This window comes from Nansenia antarctica, assembly GCF_963989245.1.
Source record: "Nansenia antarctica genome assembly, chromosome: 19".
Classification (NCBI taxonomy): Eukaryota; Metazoa; Chordata; class Actinopteri; order Argentiniformes; family Microstomatidae; genus Nansenia; species Nansenia antarctica.
Window position 1 is genome coordinate 12745834 of NC_137692.1, and position 22500 is coordinate 12768333.

A 22500-nucleotide genomic window follows, 5' to 3' on the forward strand; every position below is an offset into this window, starting at 1 on the left:
GTCCGTCTCCTAAGCTGCTATCTGGCTGATGTGTTAATGAAGGAATTCACAATCCTTTTCTCTCCCCAGGGCAACATACATTCAACCACATTACCCCTAATGATCGCATATTGATAGTCATTCTCACTCATCAATCTCCGAGCCGGCAACAGTAACACCTCATCGACTGATCTGCCGTTATGGTTGACACGCGCACACATGCGCGCACACACACACACACACACACACACACACACACACACACACACACACACACACATACACGAGAGAGAGAAAGAGAGAGACAGAGAGAGAGAGAGAGATATTGTATCTCTATGAGTGAGAGTATGTGTGTGTGTGTGTGTGTGTGTGTGTGTGTGTGTATTGTGTCATAGCAGGTGATGGATATATAGCTATATATATATATATATATATATATATATAGAGAGAGAGAGAGAGAGAGAGAGAGAGAGAGAGAGAGAGAGAGAGAGAGAGAGAGAGAGAGAGAGAGAGAGAGAGACTACTTCTTGATTCAGCTATGGTGAGTTGTTGTGTTCAGTACTCAGAGGAGCGTTTCTGTAATTCTATGAACCAACATGTCCGCCACGACAGAAGAAGAGAGATGGCTGCTATCTCCTCCCACCGCTCCTCCTCCATCAATCAGCCTTCGCGTCTCTCAATGACTGCGCTGCACATACAAACAAAACAAAAACAACCCCGGTAAACAAAGCTAAAACAAATACTCCAGCCAAGATGACTAAAGCACCCAGTCCCCCAGACACGCAACACAGAACACTGTTTACAGATCATTCACCGAATTGTTCTGTTGACGAGCATCTAGAGACCATTGGTAGGAAACAAATTAGGCAGGAAAATAACCTGACAGGTCATTAGTCAGACTGTGTCAGATGCCGGCGACTGGAGATGGATAGATGAGTCAGAGGGAGGGAAGGGCAATGGGGGAGGAGGCGGAGAAACAGTCACGGCATTTCACTCTCTATCTATCTATGTGATGTGTGGCATCTCCTGGAAAGTGAATCCCTGGAAAGTGAATTATATACAGTACTAGTCACTTGCCAGGTTAACAATCATTAGCCTCTCAGATGGCTCTTTTGTGTCAAACATTAAATACAGTGGAAGTTCAAACATAGCTCATAAACTCAATTTGTTTCCTAAGATTTCATGAGATGGATCCTACATGTATACTAAATGCACAAATGCTTGTATACAAGATTGACGGATAGATTGATACGGAGACGGATAGACTGATGGATAGATTATTCAAAAGCACACAATTCTTTACAAAATTAAGCAGCAGCATACCTGTACACAAAGATATAACACAAAGATAAACAATTCTAAAATATAGATATCAGAGTAATATAATTCATAGAACCAACTACCAAAAGTGCATCATTCGATTGAACTTGTGCCCTCACTAGAACATGTTTGGTTTTAATCTACTGTATTTAAAACTTTCCACACAGTTATCCACTTTCCCTCAAACCTTGCTGAATTTCTCGCATACTTTCGCCTGTGATAATACATACCGTAATCTAAACACCATATATTCACTCCCCTCCTCTTTCCCACCACCCCAAATAACACCGACCTCTTCCACTCCTGCATCCCCACCCCCTCCACCCCCCCAGTGCTTCTCCACTAATCCTTTCAACCTTTCTTCAAATCCCTTCATTTCTCTACATTCAAACAGCATATGCATTAAATTCTCATCCTGTATCCCACACACATCACACATCACACTCCCTCGACACTGTTCTGTCCACCTGATGCAACACCCACCTTAGTATAAACCCTGTTATGCCTAAGCTTCAAATCAAAATGTGTACATTCTAAAGCTATTATTTCAAAAATAAATTCCTCCATATATTCTTAACCTTCAATCCTGGGAACACTTGCCTCCCACACCTTCTCTGCCGCAAGCTCCTTCACTCTACTCTCCAACAGTGCCCAGTAGCACTCCTTCAACTTAACTTCACAGCCGAGAAGTCCTGCACTGTCCTTCCCCTTTCCCTAGTCTTACCCGAGGTAATTCTGTTTGTTCATTCCCTCTTAACTCCCTATCTAACCTCCTCACCCCCTCACCCCAGGTGCTTTATTTTATCAAACATGCTCACTATGACTCCCCTTCACATCTCCTCATCTATCTAATTCCACCTTCGATGATTGCCTGCTCTGGCACTACCTCACACCTAAAATCCCTTACTCTAAACAGTCCTGCCCTCCCAAAACTCCTAGATTCTAACATTTTACCCTCGCTTCTTATTAATGGGTTCAAGAAAACTGGAACATTTAGTATCTCCCCTCTCTTCTCATACGCATATCCTACCCCAGGCAAAAAAACTACCCCAGGCCTTAAATAACTACAGATTTATATACCATTTACACTAAACATTAAGCAAATGTACACTCTATATTCACTCTCTCGCTCTCTCTCTAATCTATCCATTTATCGGACTATCTATTAGTCCTACCTTTATCAACTACCGAAACAATACTTTGTCACAAGACCACAAAGTTTCTCCACAAACGTCCTTTTCTAGTTGTATTATAGTGTCACATCGTGGACCTCCCAGTGGTCAGACTAATGTTAGACAGAATCTCTCTGACATGCTGGCCTTGCATCACATCCTGTTGCATCACATCCTGTTCTGAGAATGACTAAAGGACAATGTGTGTGTTTTTCAAGCTTTTTACATGATCACTGAAGGCCAGAGGGGGATACAGCTTAGGGCACTTTAATGGTGCTCCAGCTATTAAGGATGTTTCTCTGCACAATCACTCTCTATTTAGGAAATGGAAGAGAATTATAACGCACCCAATTATAACCACACCACACACACACACACACACACACACACCCTCACATACACACACAGATACACGCACACACACACTTACACAACCCACACACTCCATCACTGTCCTTGCCCCAGCATGCCCAGTGCCCAGCCAGGAGTCACTGCAGGGTGAGTGGGGGAACATGGCTGTAGCGGGGCCATTAATGAGTCATACATCAGGCTGATATGAATCATCGCTACAGCACCATTAGCGGAGAGTGTTCCCAACATCATTAATTTCCATTAGAGTGCAGCAGCGCGGGTCGGGACAAGAGATCCTTACCAGAGAGGTGAAGATGTAGGTGTAGTAGACGGACAGCATGCCCAGCTCTGACGCCTGGAACACAGAAAAGGGGGGAGAGGGGAGGGGGGGGGAGACAAGAAGAGAAGAGGCAAGGTGTGAGAGAGGTCAGATATTCCGATATGCTCTGCAGGCCTTGCTAGATTACACCAGAGATCAAATCTTGATCTTGATAAGACGTGACACGTTCTTATCTAATGACGGTTCTCTCCGGAGCAATTAATAATTCTATATCTCAGTATGCAGCACAGCCCCTCTGCTCGGCTTTATCATTTGAATAAACCACACAGACAGACTGAGCGGTGGTTCTGAAGGACGAGGTGAACTTTTAACTTTTTCATTTCAACTCCATGTGTCCAACTGATTTCATTCATTCAAACTTCTCTCTGTGTTGCTGAACGAGGCAGGGATGTTCCTGTTATGAGAAACCAAGGTAAACGACAGAAGAGTACAAAAGAAAAAATGTTTTTTTTCCCTACAAATTAAAAAAGAATAATAATCTGATTCTATGTATCATGAAACATCACTTAATAATTAATAATTTTGTCATTTAGCAGACGCTTTTATCCAAAGCGACTTACAATTAGGAATTACAGGGACATTCCCCCTGGAGTAACTGAGGGCTAAGTGCCTTACCCAAGGGCACACTAGTAGTGGTGTGGCTTCAGGCGGGATTTGAACTCACAACCTTCCGATCCCAAGTCCAACTCACTATCCACTAGACCACCACTACCCCACTCACTTATCTACCCCACTCACTTATCACTCACTCATTTATCTTATCACTTAAGATAAATATCACTAGATCTCTTTCTGTGATTAGTACACCTTTATTCAACAAATTCAACAGGAACCTTCTTCACTAGTTGACCTGGACATTACTGACCCGCAGCCATAATAATGACTGTTTGTATTGTATAAGACATGAAGGAAAGGAGCTTGAACATTCCTTTCCTATCACCTTTTACTGAGGCTGTATCGAGCGTAAGATTAAGTGCTTTTTTTCCCTTTTTGCTGGTATAAAGCTAAGCGTTCTGAGCTTTCTGTTGTGTTGTTCTTCTGCCCTCTCTGTTCCCCAGCTTTCTGTCGGGGTGCAGGCGGTTCACACACCCATGCTGGGTAAATTACCTGAGCTAAGCCCAGCACAATCCTGAGATTACAGTCAGAAGGTTAAAGCCTCCATCGAAAAACATTCCCTCAGGAGCCTTCAGGAGGGCATAAAACGTCTAGCTAGCCTTCTGATATAAACTAATGTAAACATAGGGGGCGCTTAGGTGGCGTAGCGGGTTAAGCGCTGACCATGTAACCGCAGGGTCCCCGGTTCGATTCCGGCCGGGGACATATCCTGCATGTCATCCCTCCTCTCTCTCTCACCCATCCTTCCTGTCTAAATCTACACTGTAACTGTCAATACAAATGAAAAATATGAGTGGGACTGCCCCACTCAGAAAAAAATTACTTATAAAAAACTTTTTTTTAAAAACATATAAATAACAGGCAGGACATAGACCTTGAAAAATATGAGTGGGACTGCCCCACTCAGAAAAAATAACATGTAAAAAACTTATAAGATGTAACAGGCAGGACATAGACCTTACGTGTGACCAGACTGATATAAGTTGTAAGCATCAAAACAAAAGCAACCACTTTACACAACCACTTCACTTTACTGTCTTTTGCAAAGTTGTATAGCCTCATATCACAGCATTTGGTGCTTCACTTCATACATTTTGTAATGTTCTATGACTGCAGCTTCATAAGGAGCTATGCATGTTAACAATCTGACAAATTATACATCATAATGAGGTGTGCTGCCAAGTAAACTAAGTAGCCCAATGGCCCATAGGGCAGGATAGTGTGAGGCAGCTTGATGTAGTACACCCCCTAGATATGACGTAGGTATGTCACAGGATCTTACCCCCAATCCAACCCTTAATGCTGAGAGCCAAGCAGGGAGGCATCAGGTACCACTTTTATAGTCTTTGGTATGACTCGGGCCGGGGATCGAACTCACGACCTCCCAATCTCAGGGCGCACACTCTAACCACAAGGCCACTGAGCTGGTGTTGCCAAGAAAACTGCCCCCAAAATGTGTTCCATGACGAGGGCTAATTTGCTCCGTGTAGAAACTTCTTTAACAGCTCTCTCTTGCAGTTGACCATGTAATTACATCCTCCGACTGGCGTAGCAGGTTGACAAACAGTTTTAACGTGCCTGGCCAACCTCCGCTACTCTGGAGCTGACACGCTGCCAACATTCCACTGTGCTACTGTGCCACCAGACACCCCCTCAAAGCACAGATATACAACAAGGAGAAGAGAGAGGGCAGAAGGATGACAAGATGGAGGAGGAATTGAGCTACTGGAGAGAGAGGGTGAGACAAAGAGAGGGATGGAAGGATGCAGAGAGACACAGAGAGGGATGGAAAGGATGGAGACAGACAGAGAATAAGAGACAGAGAGAGAGAGAGAAGGAGAGAAGGATGAGGGATAGAGTCAGAGAGAGTGTGACACAGCGGAATGGATGGAGGGATGCAGAGTGTGTGAAACAGAAGATCACAGCAGGGTTCTCTCTCTGTTTCACACCCTCTGCATCCCTCCATCCCTTTCTCTGTACCAGAGTTTCCATGGTGACAGGATGCCGTGTGTGAGAATGAGGAGAGATCAAATTGAAGGGGAGAAGTACAGAGGGAGGAGCAAGTATGTGTCCTACATATATAAATATCATGCTTTTTTCAAACTCAGTCTGTCTGACTCTGGTTCTGTGTTCCTCTCTAGTCTCCGTCTCCTCCACTACGGACATGCATCTATCCTGGGAAAACCAGGAGCCAATCACAGCGTTAGAGCCAACCTCAGCTTCAGAGCCAATTTTACAGCTCTTTAGAGTAGACGGGAGAAGTCTGGTCTCCATTTTGGGAAGAATGAACTTTATGTCTGTGTCTAAGCAAAATGCACTGAATCCATTACTTTAACGTTGGACTAAAATGGAAATCACTAATTAACACTTAAATTAGAATTAATTATTATCATTTTTGGCATTCAAATGTTTCAAAGTGATATATCTAAATTATTTAGGAAACGACAATGTCAAATATTGTTTATGCTGCACTACCTTGTATTATATTGTATAGCATTAGGCCTTTTCACACAGTGCTCACCCTAGGGCTAAGAGCTCCCTTAGCCCCATGCAAAGACAGCTTTTAGCCTGTGGCTAAGCAACTGATCACACTTGGACTTTATTTCTATTTGTATTACCCCCCCCCCGCCCCACACACACACACCTCCACCCCTCTACTGGAAGGTCACACGTTTTTTTTTCTTCTTTTTTTCACATTTTAAAAATGAATTATCAATTAATATATTTAAGGTACATTTGGTACTGATATAGTTCTTGAGATTTCTTTTTTAATCCCACCCCTCAGCTGCTCTCATCTCATCCTACCTTTCTCAATATCACCCTCTCTTGGTTTCTTTGTGTCATGTTTCAATTGTGCTGTGTCTCACATGCTGTAGTCCCTGATGATGTTCGATTTGTAGAGCTTGCATAGTTTTTTTGAAAAATGAATATTTGTGCTAAGAGTATAATTATATTGATAATTGATTGTCCGTCAGATACTCCATCACCCAATAGTGCTTTTTGTAGGGTTGTTTTTAGATTGATATTGTTTTTTTGGGGAGCTATTCCTGAACCAAAAGTCAGACACTTGAGGGCAATACCAAAATAGATGATCTATTGCTTCAGTTTCCTCACTACAAAATCTGCATAGTGGCGACTGTTCAATGCTCCATTTGCTGAGGTTCTTTTGGTTGCAATAATTGTATACAGCAATGCCGTTTTTCTGTGTAGGAAGCAGGCTAATTTACAAGCGGCCAACTAGTGGTCGTTGTGTGTAAATAGCAGCTTCAGCATTGTAAAGTGAGCGGCTCTTTTAGTAGGTAAAAAAGGCACGGCTGTTCTAGTGTTCAAAATGGTTTGTTTGACCTAATATTTCCATCCTTCAGAATAGCTGCCCGTGACGGCATTCCTGTCCGGGTACTCAGGACATGCGCTGCATAGCTGGCCAACGTTTTCACTGACATTTTCAACTTGTCACTGGCCAGGCAGTTGATCCCATGTCCCATGGGGCGGCTGTGGCGCAGGAGGCTGGCCACATGTCGAAGTGTCCTTGGGCAAGACACTGAACCCCAAAATTGCTCCCAGTGAGCGGGCCAGCGCCTTGCATGGCAGCTTGCCGCGATTGGTGTGTGAATGTGTGTGTGAATGGGTGAATGAGAGGCCGTTGTAAAGCGCTTTGGAGCAGCTTTGGAGCAGCAAAAAAGGCACTATATAAGTGCAGTCCATTTACCATTTACCATGTACTTCAAGTCAACAACCATCATCCCGGTGCCAAATAACTCTGCTGCAGTGGGCCACTCTGTTGTGCTCAACCCGATCGTCATGAAGTGCCTGGAGAGATTGCTCCTGGCCCACCTAAAAACTCACTTTACACTAGACCCCCACCAGTTCGCCTACCACAAGAACAGAACAACAGAGAACGCCATCTCCGCGGTACTTCACTCCACCCTGACACACCTAGATACAAGCAACACCTCTGCAAGGATGCGGTTCATTGACTTCAGCTCAGCGTTCAACACCGTCATCCCCTCCAAGCTGGTCACCAAACTCAGTGACCTTGGTACCAGCACCTCCCTCTGCAACTGGACCCTAGACTTCCTAACCAACAACGTTTTCAAGTTGGTCAACCACTCCTCCTCCACCCTGACCCTGAACACCGGCGTGCCACAAGGGCTGTGTGCTGAGCCCTCTCCTCTACTCCCTCTTCACCTATTACTGTGTGCCGATGCATGACTCGAACACCATCATCAAGTTTCGCAGATGACACCCACGGCGGAAGGCCTGATAAGTAACAATGATGAGTCAGCCTACTGGGAGGACATCCAGCATCTGGCGGTGTGGTGCGCTGACAACAACCTGGCCCTCGACACTAGTAAGACCAAGGAGATCATTGTGGATCATTGTGGACAGGAAAACTAGGAGCTGAGTGCACTCACCCATCTACATCAATGAAATGGAGGTGAAGCGTGTCCCCAGCTACAAGTCCCTGCATGTCCTTTGTGATTTCATATCGTCGTCAATTTTTTTCCGATTTCAGTGTATGACACATCATTTGAAAGCTTACAATCTGTAGTTTCAGAATATGTATGTTCAAAAACTTAAGAATGACCGTGGCAACTGGTTACTCAAAACACCAGCTGGTGTCACATATCGCACACAATTGGAACAAGCAGGGACAGATGATGGCAGCAATCAATGCGGCTCATACAATGATAACAATACAACTGGGGGGCGCTTAGGTGGCGTAGCGGGTCAAGCGTTGACCATGTAACCGCAGGGTCCCCGGGTTCGATTCCGGCCGGAGACATATCCTGCATGTCATCCCTCCTCTCTCTCTCACCCATCCTTCCTGTCTAAATCTCTACTGTATCTGTCAATAAAATGAAAAATATGAGTGGGACTGCCCCACTCAGAAAAAATAACTTATACAATACAACTGGCACATGGGGAAAAAAAATGGTCACAGCAAGCACATGCAAGGCATACAGTACATGCAGGTGAGTAGCAAAGATGGAGGGGCAGCATCGATGATTACGTCACACATGTATAGTTATCAGACAGCCATGTTTTAAGGTGTGTTGTAAAGGTGGAGTACGTATTTATATCTTTGATATGGGTGGGTAGTGAATTCCAGTTTTGTGTTGCTTTAACAGAAAATAATAGCTTTTCCTAAATGGGACTAGAAAGTCACCTTGTGTGGTGCTTCTGGTGATCTGCTATTCTAATATATATCCTCCCCTTAACTCATTCATAACCCAACGTAACAATAGCAGTCAGAGATATATATATATATATACGGTATATATATTTCCTATAACCGTACACCTCAGAGTTGATTATCCCATGTATTTGATTGTGAAAAATGTAATTATCATCTGCCAGACTCACCCGTTTCAGGATGATGTGTGACATGGTGGCGTTGGCATCTACGATGATGGTGGCTGTCTTGTCATCTCGGATCTCCTTGAGCAGGGGGGTGGGGTCCTGACTGTCGTCCAGCATGCGCACCGATAACGTTTCCTTGGAGATGAGGAACTGGCGTAGGAGTCTCTCCAGGTTCAATAAGCCTGCAGGGAATCGTGACACAGTATGAGCAGGTTGACAATTAGAGTTCTAATTAAGCAATATCACACTCGTTATACTGAATATCAGCACGGCTGTGATTCGGTCGTAGGTACGAGGCCGCAGGCCGAGTCCCGAAGACAATCACTGCCGTGCTGATATTCAGTATAACAGCACGACCTGGAGTGTGATATTGCTTTTATACAACAGTTCTACAGCGTGCAGTTTATTAGTTAACAGTAATAAGTGACAACAGATTATGATTTGTTTGTTTATTTAATCATTTATTTTGGCTCCGTCAACAAAAAATTGTTCCGCAACTGGACTGTTGCCTAGTAACCTGAACACAAACATCTGCAGGCTAGCTACTTTGATATTAACGGTCATTTCGGAGTGGTACATATAGTTAAAAGTCCCAGTGCTGTTATACTGTATATCAGCACTCATGGAATGCCTCTTGTCCAATCAAATTACTTGGTCGGAACTAACTGTTGTATAATGTACAGTAGTCTACAGTATGATCTAATTCAGGGTAACGCTTCACAAGAGGGAGACAAGGGTCCTTCAAGTTCTCCTGTTCTTCTCCTGTTTTTCTACTCCTGGTCTTCTAAAGAAGCAGATCATGTACAGTATTTCGTGAGCTTAGAATGATAAGGTTCTATCTCCGTTTAGGGTAGTTCAGAGACATTGAGCGTCAATGTTTTTACATTCCATTATGTTTTGTGAGATGGAACCTTTGTATTTTATGAATTACTAACTCAAAAATGTCAACATTTAAAAAAATAACACCACACAGGCATTAATAAACACCTAATGGATCAGATTATGTAAAAAACTACATGTTGACAAAAATGGAGATAGAACCTTATAATTCTAACGTCACGATTTGTGTAAAACATGTTGGTGACACCATTCACATACTGACACACTGAATCGCTGTGTGGCTACAACACAAGGTGACTGTACTTTGGCATTTCAATGAGAATACAACTGAGACTGTAGGGAGCTGTTTTAGTTTAATTCATTAGTTTGTTTCTACAGCAGCCGCCCCAGCTGTTCCCCAGTCAGCCCTTAGTTTTCTGACTCATTTAACCCTGATGGTTTTATCTGTTTACTCTATGCGAGCTTGCACACACGCACACACACACACACACACACACACACACACACATGCATGCAACACACATTCTCTCTCTCTCTCTCTCTCTCTCTCTCTCTCTCTCTCTCTCTCTCTCTCTCTCTCTCTCTCTCTCTCTCTCCCCCTCCCTTTCTCTCGATGCACACAGACCAAGTTCTTCCTGCCTGTATCTACAGCTGTCAGCTATGCTTTTCCTTCAGTTCTTTGAGCTTCGAACGATAGAGATATATTTGTTTTTATTCACACATCATGACATGTTGTTTGACATTTTACCTGAATATAGATAATACAATGGATTTCCTAACTTTTAAAATCGTTATTTAACAAAGAAAAATAATAACAAAGTGTGGCTTTCTTTTGTTGCTAGTGCGATCTTCAGTATCCTGCCCATGATTCGCAAGGCATTCTGGGATTCGCACAACACTCCGTTTGGAACTCTGTTTGGAGTGTGCATCTAAAAAAACTCGGTTTGGAGGGCTATGTAGCCCTCCCACTTGTCCCTACCCCTACACAATAGGGTAATTGGGACACACCTACCCCTCCCCCAGCATACCCCTTCCCGGAACCTGCGGTCCGCTGACATGGGCCTGCTGTCCACCCCCCGCACCAACCTACGGACCTTTGGGGACAGAGCCTTCAGCGTGGCCGCACCTACCCTCTGGAACTCCCTCCACATAGTGATCCGCAACGCCCCCACCCTGGACTCCTTCAAACTAGCCCCCAAAACTCATCTGTTCTCCAATGCCTAACCCTAGTCATTGTTTCAGTTTTGTTTTGTTTGTTTTCTGTTTTGTCTGTCCGATCATTCCCCTGTAAAGCGTCCTTGGGCTTTTTGAAAGGCGCTATATAAATTAAATTTATTATTATTATTATTATTATTACAAATGAAGGGCTAAAATGTAGGGCCAAAGGGTGAAATGGGACACCACTACACTACACTACACTACAATACACTACACAACACTACAATATGCAATAGGCAGCCATGTCATTTGACCTCTGTGTTAAGCTGCTGAACCCATACTAATCAAAAGAGCATCATTATGCTGAACTGTTGTGTGGACTGTTGGAAATGGTCGGAACTGGTGAAATCAGTTCAGCATAAATGAGCCTGCTCAAGGGCCGCGTGCCCCCGTATATGTGTGCGTGCATTCATGTGTGTGTGCGTGTGTGTGTGCGAGAGGCGTCCATGCGTGCATGCATTCATGTGCATGCGTGTGTTGGTGTGTGTGCATGCGAGGGCTTGCATGCGAGCATGTTTGTGTGTGTGTGCGTGCATGCACGTGCGTGTGTGCGTATGTGAGATGCGTCCGTCCGTGCGTGCGTGCGTTCATGTGCATGCGTGTGTTTGTGTGTGCACGCGAGGGCTTGCGTGCGTGCGTGCATGTTTGTGTGCGTATGTGTGTGTGTGTGTGTGTTGCAGCAGTAGTGTGTGATGCTAGGTTGTGTGAGATGCTCATTGACATGGACCACACGTCACACCCGTCAGATGAAGGTAAACCTGTCACTCAGTCTTTTCTTCCTTTCACACACCGTCGACTTCTCCCGACGCCTCTGAGCTCACCTACCTTACTGCACGCCACACGCACGCACACACACACACACACACACACACACACACACACACACACACACACACACACACACACACACACGCACACGCACACGCCGCTAGAATGGATATGCATGTTAGCAAGAAGGGGGTAGTGGTGGTCTAGTGGATAGTGAGTTGGACTTGTGATCGGAAGGTTGTGAGTTCAAATCCCGCCTGAAGCCACACCACTACTAGTGTGCCCTTGAGTAAGGCACTTAGCCCTCAGTTACTCCAGGGGGAATGTCCCTGTAATTCGTAATTGTAAGTCGCTTTGGATTGAAAGCGTCTGCTAAATGGCAAAATGGCAAAATAATTCACCAGACTCTGAATGACTATCAGAAATCGGATGTATTTCTTTGGAGAGGAGTTAGGGATCTTTCTGGATAGTTTTTCCTCCTCCGGCCCTCCATTGTTTAACTGAAACGCATGACATGTCAAAGCATCAACTCACACCAACCCATATAACCTTACAGTGGGAAAGGTCGAACAAAAATGTAATGAAACAAGCCGATAGTCTCATAGAAACAGATCAGTGGCGCTCGCTAGTCAAAGAGAGGGCTGTGATCCTCTGTCATCGCTTAACTGTTGAGAGGGAACGTTATTTCTCGTTCATCCCAAAGGACCAGCGGAGTCTGAGCTTGTCTGCTTTACTCTCATTAGACTGACGAAGGCAGGAGGGAAAACCAGACAGACAGAGATGGCTTTCTGTCTTCCTCTCTCCCTCCAGGGGAGTCAACAGACACACACACCAGATGTACGCCCACACACACACACAAACACCTCACATGAACATTCCATTATGCTGCTTCTCAAATTTAATCAAATCAATTAAGTCACCAGTCAGAGGAGAGAAATCTTAAAAACCAGAGAGAGACAAAGAAACTCACTCTTATTCCTTTAGTAGCCTTTAGTGGCCATTGGTGGGTATTTATTAGGCCTATTAATGAATTACATTCATTCATTCATTCATTCATTCATTCCTCAGGTCTGACGACCAAACCACCCTCATGACCACCAGGACCAAGCTCCGGACCTGGGGCGATAGGGCCTTTTCAGCCGCAGCCCCGTCCCTCTGGAACGCCCTCCCCAACCACATCAGAAAGGCCGACACCCTCCCAACATTTAAACAGGCCCTCAAAACCCACCTCTTCAAGCTCACCCTTACCAGTTAACCCTCTCCCCCTCCCCTTCCCATGTGTCCCCAGCACTACCTTAATTACTTTATTTTACTTTCTACAACTCTACAACTTTACGTAATTACAGATTACTAAGACATTTCTGAGCAAAGAGCGGATCGTTGAGCAAACACATCCAATAATTGTTCTGTCTCCGTGGAGCAGAGACGCACAGCAGCCTGACAGGTAGAAGAAGGCATCTGGATCAAACTGTCTGTTTGGCTTTCATGTGTGGACTTGTATACGATTATAAAAGGGCATAATGTGTGTACCTATCTATAATCCAGTCAAATCCATTAGTCCCTGAATGACCACAAAACCCTCTTCGTCATACAAGATCGATGGTGTTGTGTCCATTTACTTTAGGTGCCCCTTGGATGGCCTTTGCCCCTCAATAGAGTATGGTAGACACACACACACACACACACACACACACACACTTGAACCCTTTCTCCACTGCATAATGCCTGCGTGAGCTCTGTACCTCCCATTGTATGCGGTGCTGCAACACTGCCAGTGTATAAGTGCTTGCTGCAGCTCCCTAGCCAAGGATAGCCGTACAGGAGGTTAGCTAGATGAATGTGTCCTTCTGTGCCGCGCGGTGCCTTTGGACGGGGCGGCTCCACCTCCACTCCTTCCTCCTCAGTCGGAGCAGGGGGAATATTCATGAACCGGACACGCTCTATTAGCCTGTCAGCAGGCAGGGTGATTAATGAGCCCCTCACACCCAGCGGAGGCCTACAGGGAGGCAGGCAGAGCAGCCAGAGCTACAGCCACATCCATACCAGAGCTGGGCCGGAGTGGACTACTTGCTGCAGCAGCAGCACACTTTTCACTGTCCTGGCTGCCCCGTCGGTGGAACGAGCTTCCCACTGCTGTCAGGACTGCAGAGTCACTCCCTATCTTCCGCCGTAGACTCCAGACGTCCACCTCCATCTCTTCAGGCTAACACCTTAACTGTCCCTCCTGAAAACGCCCTCTACCCCCCCCCTGTAGAGTTTCTCTACTGCTGTCAGGACTGCAGAGTCACTCCCTATCTTCCGCCGTAGACTGGAAGACCCTCCATCTCTTCAGGCTTACACCTTAACTGTCCCTCCTGAAAACGCCCTCTACCCCCCCCCCCCCCTGTAGAGTTTCTCTACTGTAAATAATAATAATACAAAGACATAATTCTTCCTTCTTCTTCTAGCGTTTTGACTGCTAACAGCCTCTGGCCCCCGAGCGCAGATTGCTTTTTCTTGCCATGGACTGATGGATAGATGATTCACTTACTTAGACAAATGTGTTTGTTTGTAAGTCGCTTTGGATAAAGGCGTCTGCTAAATGCCCAAAATGTAAAAATGTAAATGTAACACTGCCTGACACACAGACAGAGATGAAGACATTGCCGGGGCCACGCCTGAGCTTCCTACGACTGGAGCAGCTTACAGGCAGGCAGGCAGCATACAGGCAAGCAGGAAGCTGGAGCTAGCCCAGAGCTGAACAGGCAGGCAGGCGGTGTCATCTATATTTCACCCTCCTTGTCCCCATCACCAGGACTAAACCTTGAAAACCAAGCACCCGTCCCTGGCGCACTGGCCTACATATAAAATAAGTACAGTACAGATCGCGACTGAACGTGGAGGATGATCTCAGAGTTTCCGTTTCCAAAATAATGAAACCCAGACTGGAGTTATTGTGCTCCAAGCATAGTGCCCATCCATCTCATTGGGTAAGCTTGCTAAATGTAATTACGATATAAATTAATATTCTAGTTGTTAGGCTGTTATGTTATTTTGTGTCGTTCATGCAATTTGAATTAGGGATGTTCTCGGTTGAATGGCTTATTCAAAACTAATCAAATGATTAATTCAATAACAGAACGAACAAACTTGAATTAGAAAGAATACAATTTAATCAAATCGTCACTTATTTTCCTGATAGGCCTACACAAGTGTGCACTGCGCATAGCCGCAACTTAATCACTTTGTCATTAGCAACAATGGCAAGTTCTAAGAGTAGAAAATGTACACAGGAAAAGCAGCCTCTCATATACATCCATCTATTCATACTCTCTCACTTTGACTCTCTCACCCTACCTAAAACGGCCACTGTCCAATCCTATGTTAGCTACCGCAACTAGGCTCGGGAGTTTAATCGATTTTAGCCTGCGACAAGTCGACTGGCAAAAACCTGAGTCGTGGCCATCCCTAGTTTGAATAGCGTAGCCCTATTCGTGTGTGAATAGCGTAGCCCTATTAATGCGTGTGAATAGCGTAGCCCTATTAGTGCGTGTGAATGTGTAGCCCTATTAGTGCGTGTGAATAGTGCGGGGGATAGTGGGGGTCGCAAGTCTCTGGCACCGTTATTTTGTGGGTCGTGGGCTGAAAGGTTCGGTAATAGTATTGTGCAACCTGCCAATTGAATGGTGAATTGAAGCTACCTCTATCAGGTTCATATGTGTGTATATCTGGCTCTGAGAGCCAGTGCCAGTGTTTTGGCTGATAATAATGTATATGTTACGGTACATGTGGGAATACGGTATATGTGGGAAAACTAGGGTTAGGGTTAGGTGCTACGGTGACTTGGTACATGCTAGGATGTCTAACCCTAACCCTACCCCTAACCCTAACCCTAGTTTTCCCACATGTACCGTATTCCCACATGTACCGTAACATATGCACTACACGATATTGGCAACACTGTCTGTTGGTTATGTTGTGTTTTTGTCTTCTGTGGAACAGACTCTGTTTCTGCTCCATGTGAGGAGTTTATGATCAGCTTCCGAAAATGTCTTGATCTAAGTGGTCTTGACTGATTAACGTAAAGGAAATATAAAGGCCACGGTTAAATTGCTGTTGTGTAAATCTGGCTCAGATATTAGCCGGCGCCTCCCCAACCATTGACCTCCCCGCACGTCACTGCGGCACGCGCATGCCCAGTGTACTTGAATATGTGATTCCACGTGGCCAGAGATTCTTTTTGCAACGGTGTGAAAACACTTGTGTGGCTAGAGATCAGATTGGCTCCGAAATTGCGCTTTGGCGCCGTCGAGTCTGGGCCTGAGAGGGTGGGAACAGGTTAGGTTTAATCTTATAATAATAATAATAATTCATTAAATGTACAGTATATAGCGCTTTTCCGAGGCTCAAAGATGCTGAATCTTCTGCTTGATTGGCTGAATACTCAAGGAGGTTAGTGATGATGAGTGTATGCAACATCACATATGTCACACTGGGATGAAAGTGGGAGATAAAGAGTGATGGCTAGGAGTGACTAGCAGAGTAATGTGTTTATTGGTGTGTGTGTGTGTGTGTGTGTGTGTGTGTGTGTGTGTGTGTGTGTGTGTGTGTGTGTGTGTGTGTGTGTGTGTGTGTGCATGTACTAGTGTGCATGTAGGTGGTGGGTGGTGGGGAAAATAACTGTTCAAGTGTAAATGCATTACTTGGTGATTATACAGTCAGAGACGGTAAATGCAGTTTGGGTTACATGCCTGTGTATGGGTGTCAGTGTATGGGTGTGTGTGTGTGTCAGAGGGTGAGTTACTGTATATGGCTGTGTGAATGTCTGTGTGAATGTCTTTCCTTATCAGGCACCACTTCTGTGGAATAGCCTTTTAAGCCTGACCCACCTTTTTTATATCTGCATAAAGTTGCTCATAACAAATCGCTCTCTCTATTGCAATTCCCCCATATCAATACTCCGCTCTTCCACCGCTGCTGGCCGACTGGCACCACCACCTCTACAGGGATGCAGCAGCCAGTCGCTCTACCCGGTCACCACTTTTCACCGTCCTGGCACCGTGCTGGTGGGAGGAGTTTTCCACTACTGTCAGGACTACAGAGTCACCCCCTATCTTTCGCCACTTAGACCCACTTAGACTAAAGACCCATCTCTTCAGGCTACACCCTAACTGTTCCTCCTGAAACCCCTCCGTCCCCTCGACCCCCCTGTAGAGTTTCTCTACTGATAATTGTATTCGGTGCACCTGACAAAAGATCGAAAGTCAGTGCAAAACTTGATTCTCTCTCTCTTCAAACTAAAAAACTGGTCAGAAATCTTGGTGTAATTCTAGACTCCGATCGAAACTTCAACAGCCACATAAACTCGATAACTAAATCAGCCTACTATCACCTGAAAAACATAACAAGAATGAGAGGTTTCATGTCCAAGCAAGACCTTGAAAAACTCATCCATGCATTTGTTTCGAGTAGACTTGATTATTGTAATGGTCTACTAACAGGCCTATCTAAAGGAGCTGTTCGTAAATTGCAGCTCATCCAAAATGCCGCTGCTAGGGTCCTAACAAAAACAAAGAAGTTTGAACACATTACACCAATCCTGAGATCCCTGCACTGGCTACCAGTCTCTCAGAGAATTTAATTCAAAATCCTCCTAATTACATACAAATCACAAAATGGTCTTGGACCAAAATATATATCAGATCTCCTCCCACCCTATATTCCCGCAAGGTCCCTAAGGTCAGCTGAGGCTAATCAGCTAATCATTCCAAGAGTAAAAACAAAACACGGTGCAGCAGCTTTCAGTCACGCTGCTGCATGCTCCTGGAACAAACTCCCTGAAGAAATCAAACAGGCCCAAACCCTTAAAATATTTAAATCTAAGCTAAAAACCTTCATGTTTTTGCAGCAGTTATGATTAAACACAAACACTTCTATCAATGTCTTTTTTCCATTAACTATTGTCTTTTTAAATGTTTTATCTATTTACTTCTTATATTTGCTTTTATTCATTGTCATTTTTATTTTCTTACTATGCTCCTCTTGCTGTATTTTTAAATAATGCATGTAAAGCACTTTGAATTGCCCCTGTTGTATGAAATGTGCTATACAAATAAACTTGCCTTGCCTTACTATAAATACAAACGTAAATACCTTGTGTTATGATACAACAAATACATTGTGTTATGAATACAATATGTTATGAAGTGTAACGTTTCCTCTAGCACACAATTTCTACAACTAGTGTAAATGGAGTTGTATGAATATTTCCGAGTCAGAAAAAAATATGGACTAACTGTCTGAGCCGTGTCTGTGTCGCTCATCGGATATTTATATGTAAATGGTAAATAGACTGCACTTATTCCAAAGCGCTTTACAATGGCCTCTCATTCACACATTCACACACACATTCCCACACACATTCCCACACCAATGGCGGCACGCTTATGTAATTGCCCACTTAGGTAAATTACAATTTTGTATGTATGCACTTTAACTTGCATGTTTACAGACACCCCCATTCAATTTCAAGCATTTCTATTTGAGTATAAAAGGCACAAGATCACCTGCGGTCAGCTGTGCTGAATGAATGAATTGATCATTTTTTATTAGCCTTCTTTTATATACTATATAAGAGCCTGTTTTATGTTTATTGTGATTCTATTAGCCAATTGATTTTAAATGGAAATATCTAGTGAATGCATGTTATTACCGTATTTTGAAATGTTTCGATTTTTATATAATAGGCCTATTGTGATTTTGATCTCGTCAATTACCGGTAGGTGAAGATGAACACAGAGTATTGAAAGAGGAGTGGACAGACAAATAATGTGTCACAGCCTGGTGAAAAAGTCTGCATGTCGGGAATTGTAAAACCTCACAATCGAGCCAAACAAGTCTTGTTGTGAAAAAAATAGTTTTCCGGTTTTTGGCATAGGACGAAAATTGAACCGATGAAGAACCCACTTGATATCATAACCAACAGTTTTACATTCACTAAATACCTACACTTTGTTAGCAAACGTGGGTTGGCGGTAGTATTCCTATTTGTGTTAATCACTTCTCTTTCAGCCATACACCCTCAGGAATAGCCATGTGCGTTGTGTGTCTGTTGACAAGAGAGGACGCGACTTCAACAAGTAGGCTACAGTAGGCTATACTATGTTCATGAGAGTCTATTAAAAGCATGCAAGCCTACACTATAGAAGTGTCCACACCTCTGACCTGAAATGTGTGTTACAGAATGACGAAGGTGAGAGGCTCTGAGAGATGAGACCGTGATGTGAGTCACCAGCACTTCAGGTATTTGTCATTGTATTTGTAATTTGCCTGGCCTGAGCATAGATTACTTTTTCTTCCGAAGACTAATGGATAGATGATTCACTTACTTAGACAAATGTGTGTGTATGTGTGTGTGTGTGTGTGCGCACGCCTGCGTGCATGTGTGTACTCACAGTCATCTTGAGCACAGATGAGGCAGGCGGTAGTGCTGTTGAAGAAGGTGAGCAGGCCTGCGACGGCCAGGCTGATGTCTGTGTTGGTGGGCCGGAGGTCCAGGGTGGTGAAACGAGGGAACTGCACCTTTAGGATGTCCTCAGGGGCCACTTTCACATACGGCACCTGCAAAGACACCAAACAGAAACATTTGGGGCGCTTAGGTGGCGTAGCGGGTTAAGCGTTGACCATGTAACCGCAGGGTCCCCGGTTCGATTCCGGCCGGGGACATATCCTGCATGTCATCCCTGCTCTCTCTCTCACCCATCCTTCCTGTCTAAATCTCTACTATATCTGTCAATAAGATGAACAAATATGAGTGGGACTGCCCCGCTCAGAAAAAATAACTTTAAAAAAAGAAACATGTAACATGAACTGACAAATAAAGCTAGCCCATGTTCATCCAATGATATTGAAACATTCACAGCATTGCAGAATAAATTATTTATAAAAAATGATTTACATGATATGTAAATTATTGAGACGACAGGACTGCCTATTCTCAAAGACAAGGAATGTAGAATATATTACCACCAAGAGGGACTGGGTTCATTCAGATGGGTTAAACATTCATAACACTGCAACAAGAAATGTACTGTACAGAGCTGATGTGATGTGCCTATTGGCTGTGACAGAGAAAGAGAAAGGGACTCAAAGTTTGTCATTGCACAGAGTACAACAGAATGCATTTATGCTCTAGAGGGGGCATCTAGGCAAGGGGTCAAAGCCATTATAGGTGACCCCGGAGCGATTAGGGGTTTAGTGCCTTGTTCAGGGACACTTTGACACATGGCCCACTGGGGGATTCTAACCACTGCGAGCTGCCGATTTTTTACGATCATTAGACGCTGGCTCTACCGGTTGAGCCACAGCCACCCCCAGTAAGCAGAGAAATGTCTAGTCTGCAGGACATGCTTCTATCTGAATGTTCTGCTGCGTTCCTCCCTCCTGAAACCCTGTATGTTTTGTTCGAGAATACAGTCATTACCTCAAACACATCACTATAGAGCTGTACAACGTGGTTGAACAATTCAAGTGTGGTTCTTTCAAGGAAAGCGCACAAAGAGACAAGTGTTTTTATATGATTATATATTCTCATCAGACTAATTAGAAACATATTGTATCTGAAACCAATAAACACACATTTTAACGAGAATTAATTGAATGATCATTCTGTCTCTCTGAAGACGCCCACTGAATTACACTCGATTGTCAGCTAGTGTAGATCAAATAAAGAGCAGTCTCTCTACACCAATTGTGGAAAATTCGGATCAGAGTAGAGAGATGTTTGATTGTTTTTTCCAACGGCACTGTTATGTCAGAAGAAAGCTAGAGCAGTGATTCACTACTACTGAGTAGACTAACAAAAATTCTGATTAAATGCTAAATGGACTGCACTTATATAGCGCCTCATTCCAAAGCACTTTACAATGGCCTCTCATTCACCCATTCACACACACACACACACATTCACACACACATTCACACACACACATTCACACACCGATGGTGGCAAGCTAATATGCAAGGCAGCGGGCCACTCATTGGGAGCAAATTGGGGTTCAGCGTCTTGCCCAAGGACACTTCGACATGTGGCTAGCCAGGGTTCGAACCGCTGCTCTGCCAACCTTGCAATCATTAGACGCCGGCTCCATGCGCCACAGCCGCCCCCAGATTAGGATCAATAAGGACAAACCCTCAACCCTTCAATTCCAAACACTGTGAAACGTTCAGGGATCTCCGAATAGAACTTGTGTCTGTTCTCACAGCTTGGGTTTCATGTACCGTATAAATCTGTGTGTTCCCTTCAGCGTCCCTGCTGAGGATCCAATCATAACACTTCTGCTAGGATAAACACACGTACAGTGGAAGATGGGATGCTTAGTCGGAATATAAGCCCTGCCTGCCAACATCTACCAGCCCCGATGGACACATTTATGATGGGTCTGGCCTAGTAAGATACAAAACCTGCAAAAGTTTTAGAACATTGCAAAACCCATTCAACCGCAAGTATATCCCACTCGACTCCCAGAAGAAGAAAAAAAAACAATTGAATCCATCCCTCTCTGATTCTGTTTATGCTGATGTGTATCGGCAGCAGGCCTCAGAGTTTGGGGGTGGGGGTGTGTGTGTGTGGGGGGGGGGGGGGTTGAGGGGGCACGGGGGGAGAGAGAGAGAGAGAGGAGAGAGTCAGCGTGGTCAGGTGGTCAGGCGGTCAGGTCAGCCATCCAGAGCTCAGCAGGGCTTGAAGGGGATGGTGGAGGACGCTGGGACGGCTGGGGCCATGAGAGAGAAGCCTCTTCATCACAGCAGATTGCCCTGCCACTGCGGCTCTACGCTCCCGCACATCGCCCTCCTCACGCCCCTATATCCCCTGTCGGCTGATTGGTTCACCCTCCCAGCCTATCGGTGGGGGGGGGGGGGGGGGGGGGGTAATGGAGTCCCTGGGAGCGGTGGGATGGATGGAGCGATGTCCCGTCCTGACAGGTGCACGCCGGCCTCGCCACTGTGGTCGGCCAAATATCACTCTCTCTCCTCCTGAGGAGGAGCTACGAAAAACACGGGTAATAGGCGCGCCACACTGGGGAAATACACCACTCCAGTCTGCCGCCCCTCCTTTCATCCGCTCACTCTCTCGCTTTGTCCTTCCAGAATTGCAGGCTAGCTCTTGCCAGCCCAGAAAGTGTACTACTCCCCCCCCCCCCCCCTCTCTCTCTCTCTCTCTCTCTCTCTCTCTCTCTCTCTCTCTCTCTCTCTCTCTCTCTCTTTTCTTTCTTTCTCCCTCTCTCTGCCCTTCCAGTATGGCTGGCTAACAATTGCCAGCACAGCAGTGTGTAATCACCATGGCTTTGCTAGAGCTCCACTCTGTACCAGCACTTAAAGAAGATTTTGTCTGACTATAAAACGGTCTCTGTACGTTCCTATGTCACAAACTTATTCTCTGACACCACCGGGACCATTTTTATTATACTCGATGATAGGTCTTGCCATACAGATGGGACAGGTATGGAATTACACCGATTGGCCCAATAATTGTATTTTATTTTATTTTATCCCTTT

General features: G+C 44.8%; 1 protein-coding gene across 1 annotated transcript in view; it reads right to left on the bottom strand.

Annotated features, from left to right (window-relative positions):
- The window catches only part of grik4 (glutamate receptor, ionotropic, kainate 4), a gene marked incomplete at both ends in the record, with an annotated part of 174973 nt that overhangs the window by 89564 nt on the left and 62909 nt on the right, over window positions 1-22500 (bottom strand). The window contains 3 exons of the mRNA XM_080549354.1: window positions 3124-3177; window positions 9145-9323; window positions 19401-19566. Coding sequence (XP_080405480.1) covers window positions 3124-3177; window positions 9145-9323; window positions 19401-19566 — 399 coding nt within the window. The remainder of the gene's footprint in view (window positions 1-3123; window positions 3178-9144; window positions 9324-19400; window positions 19567-22500) is intronic.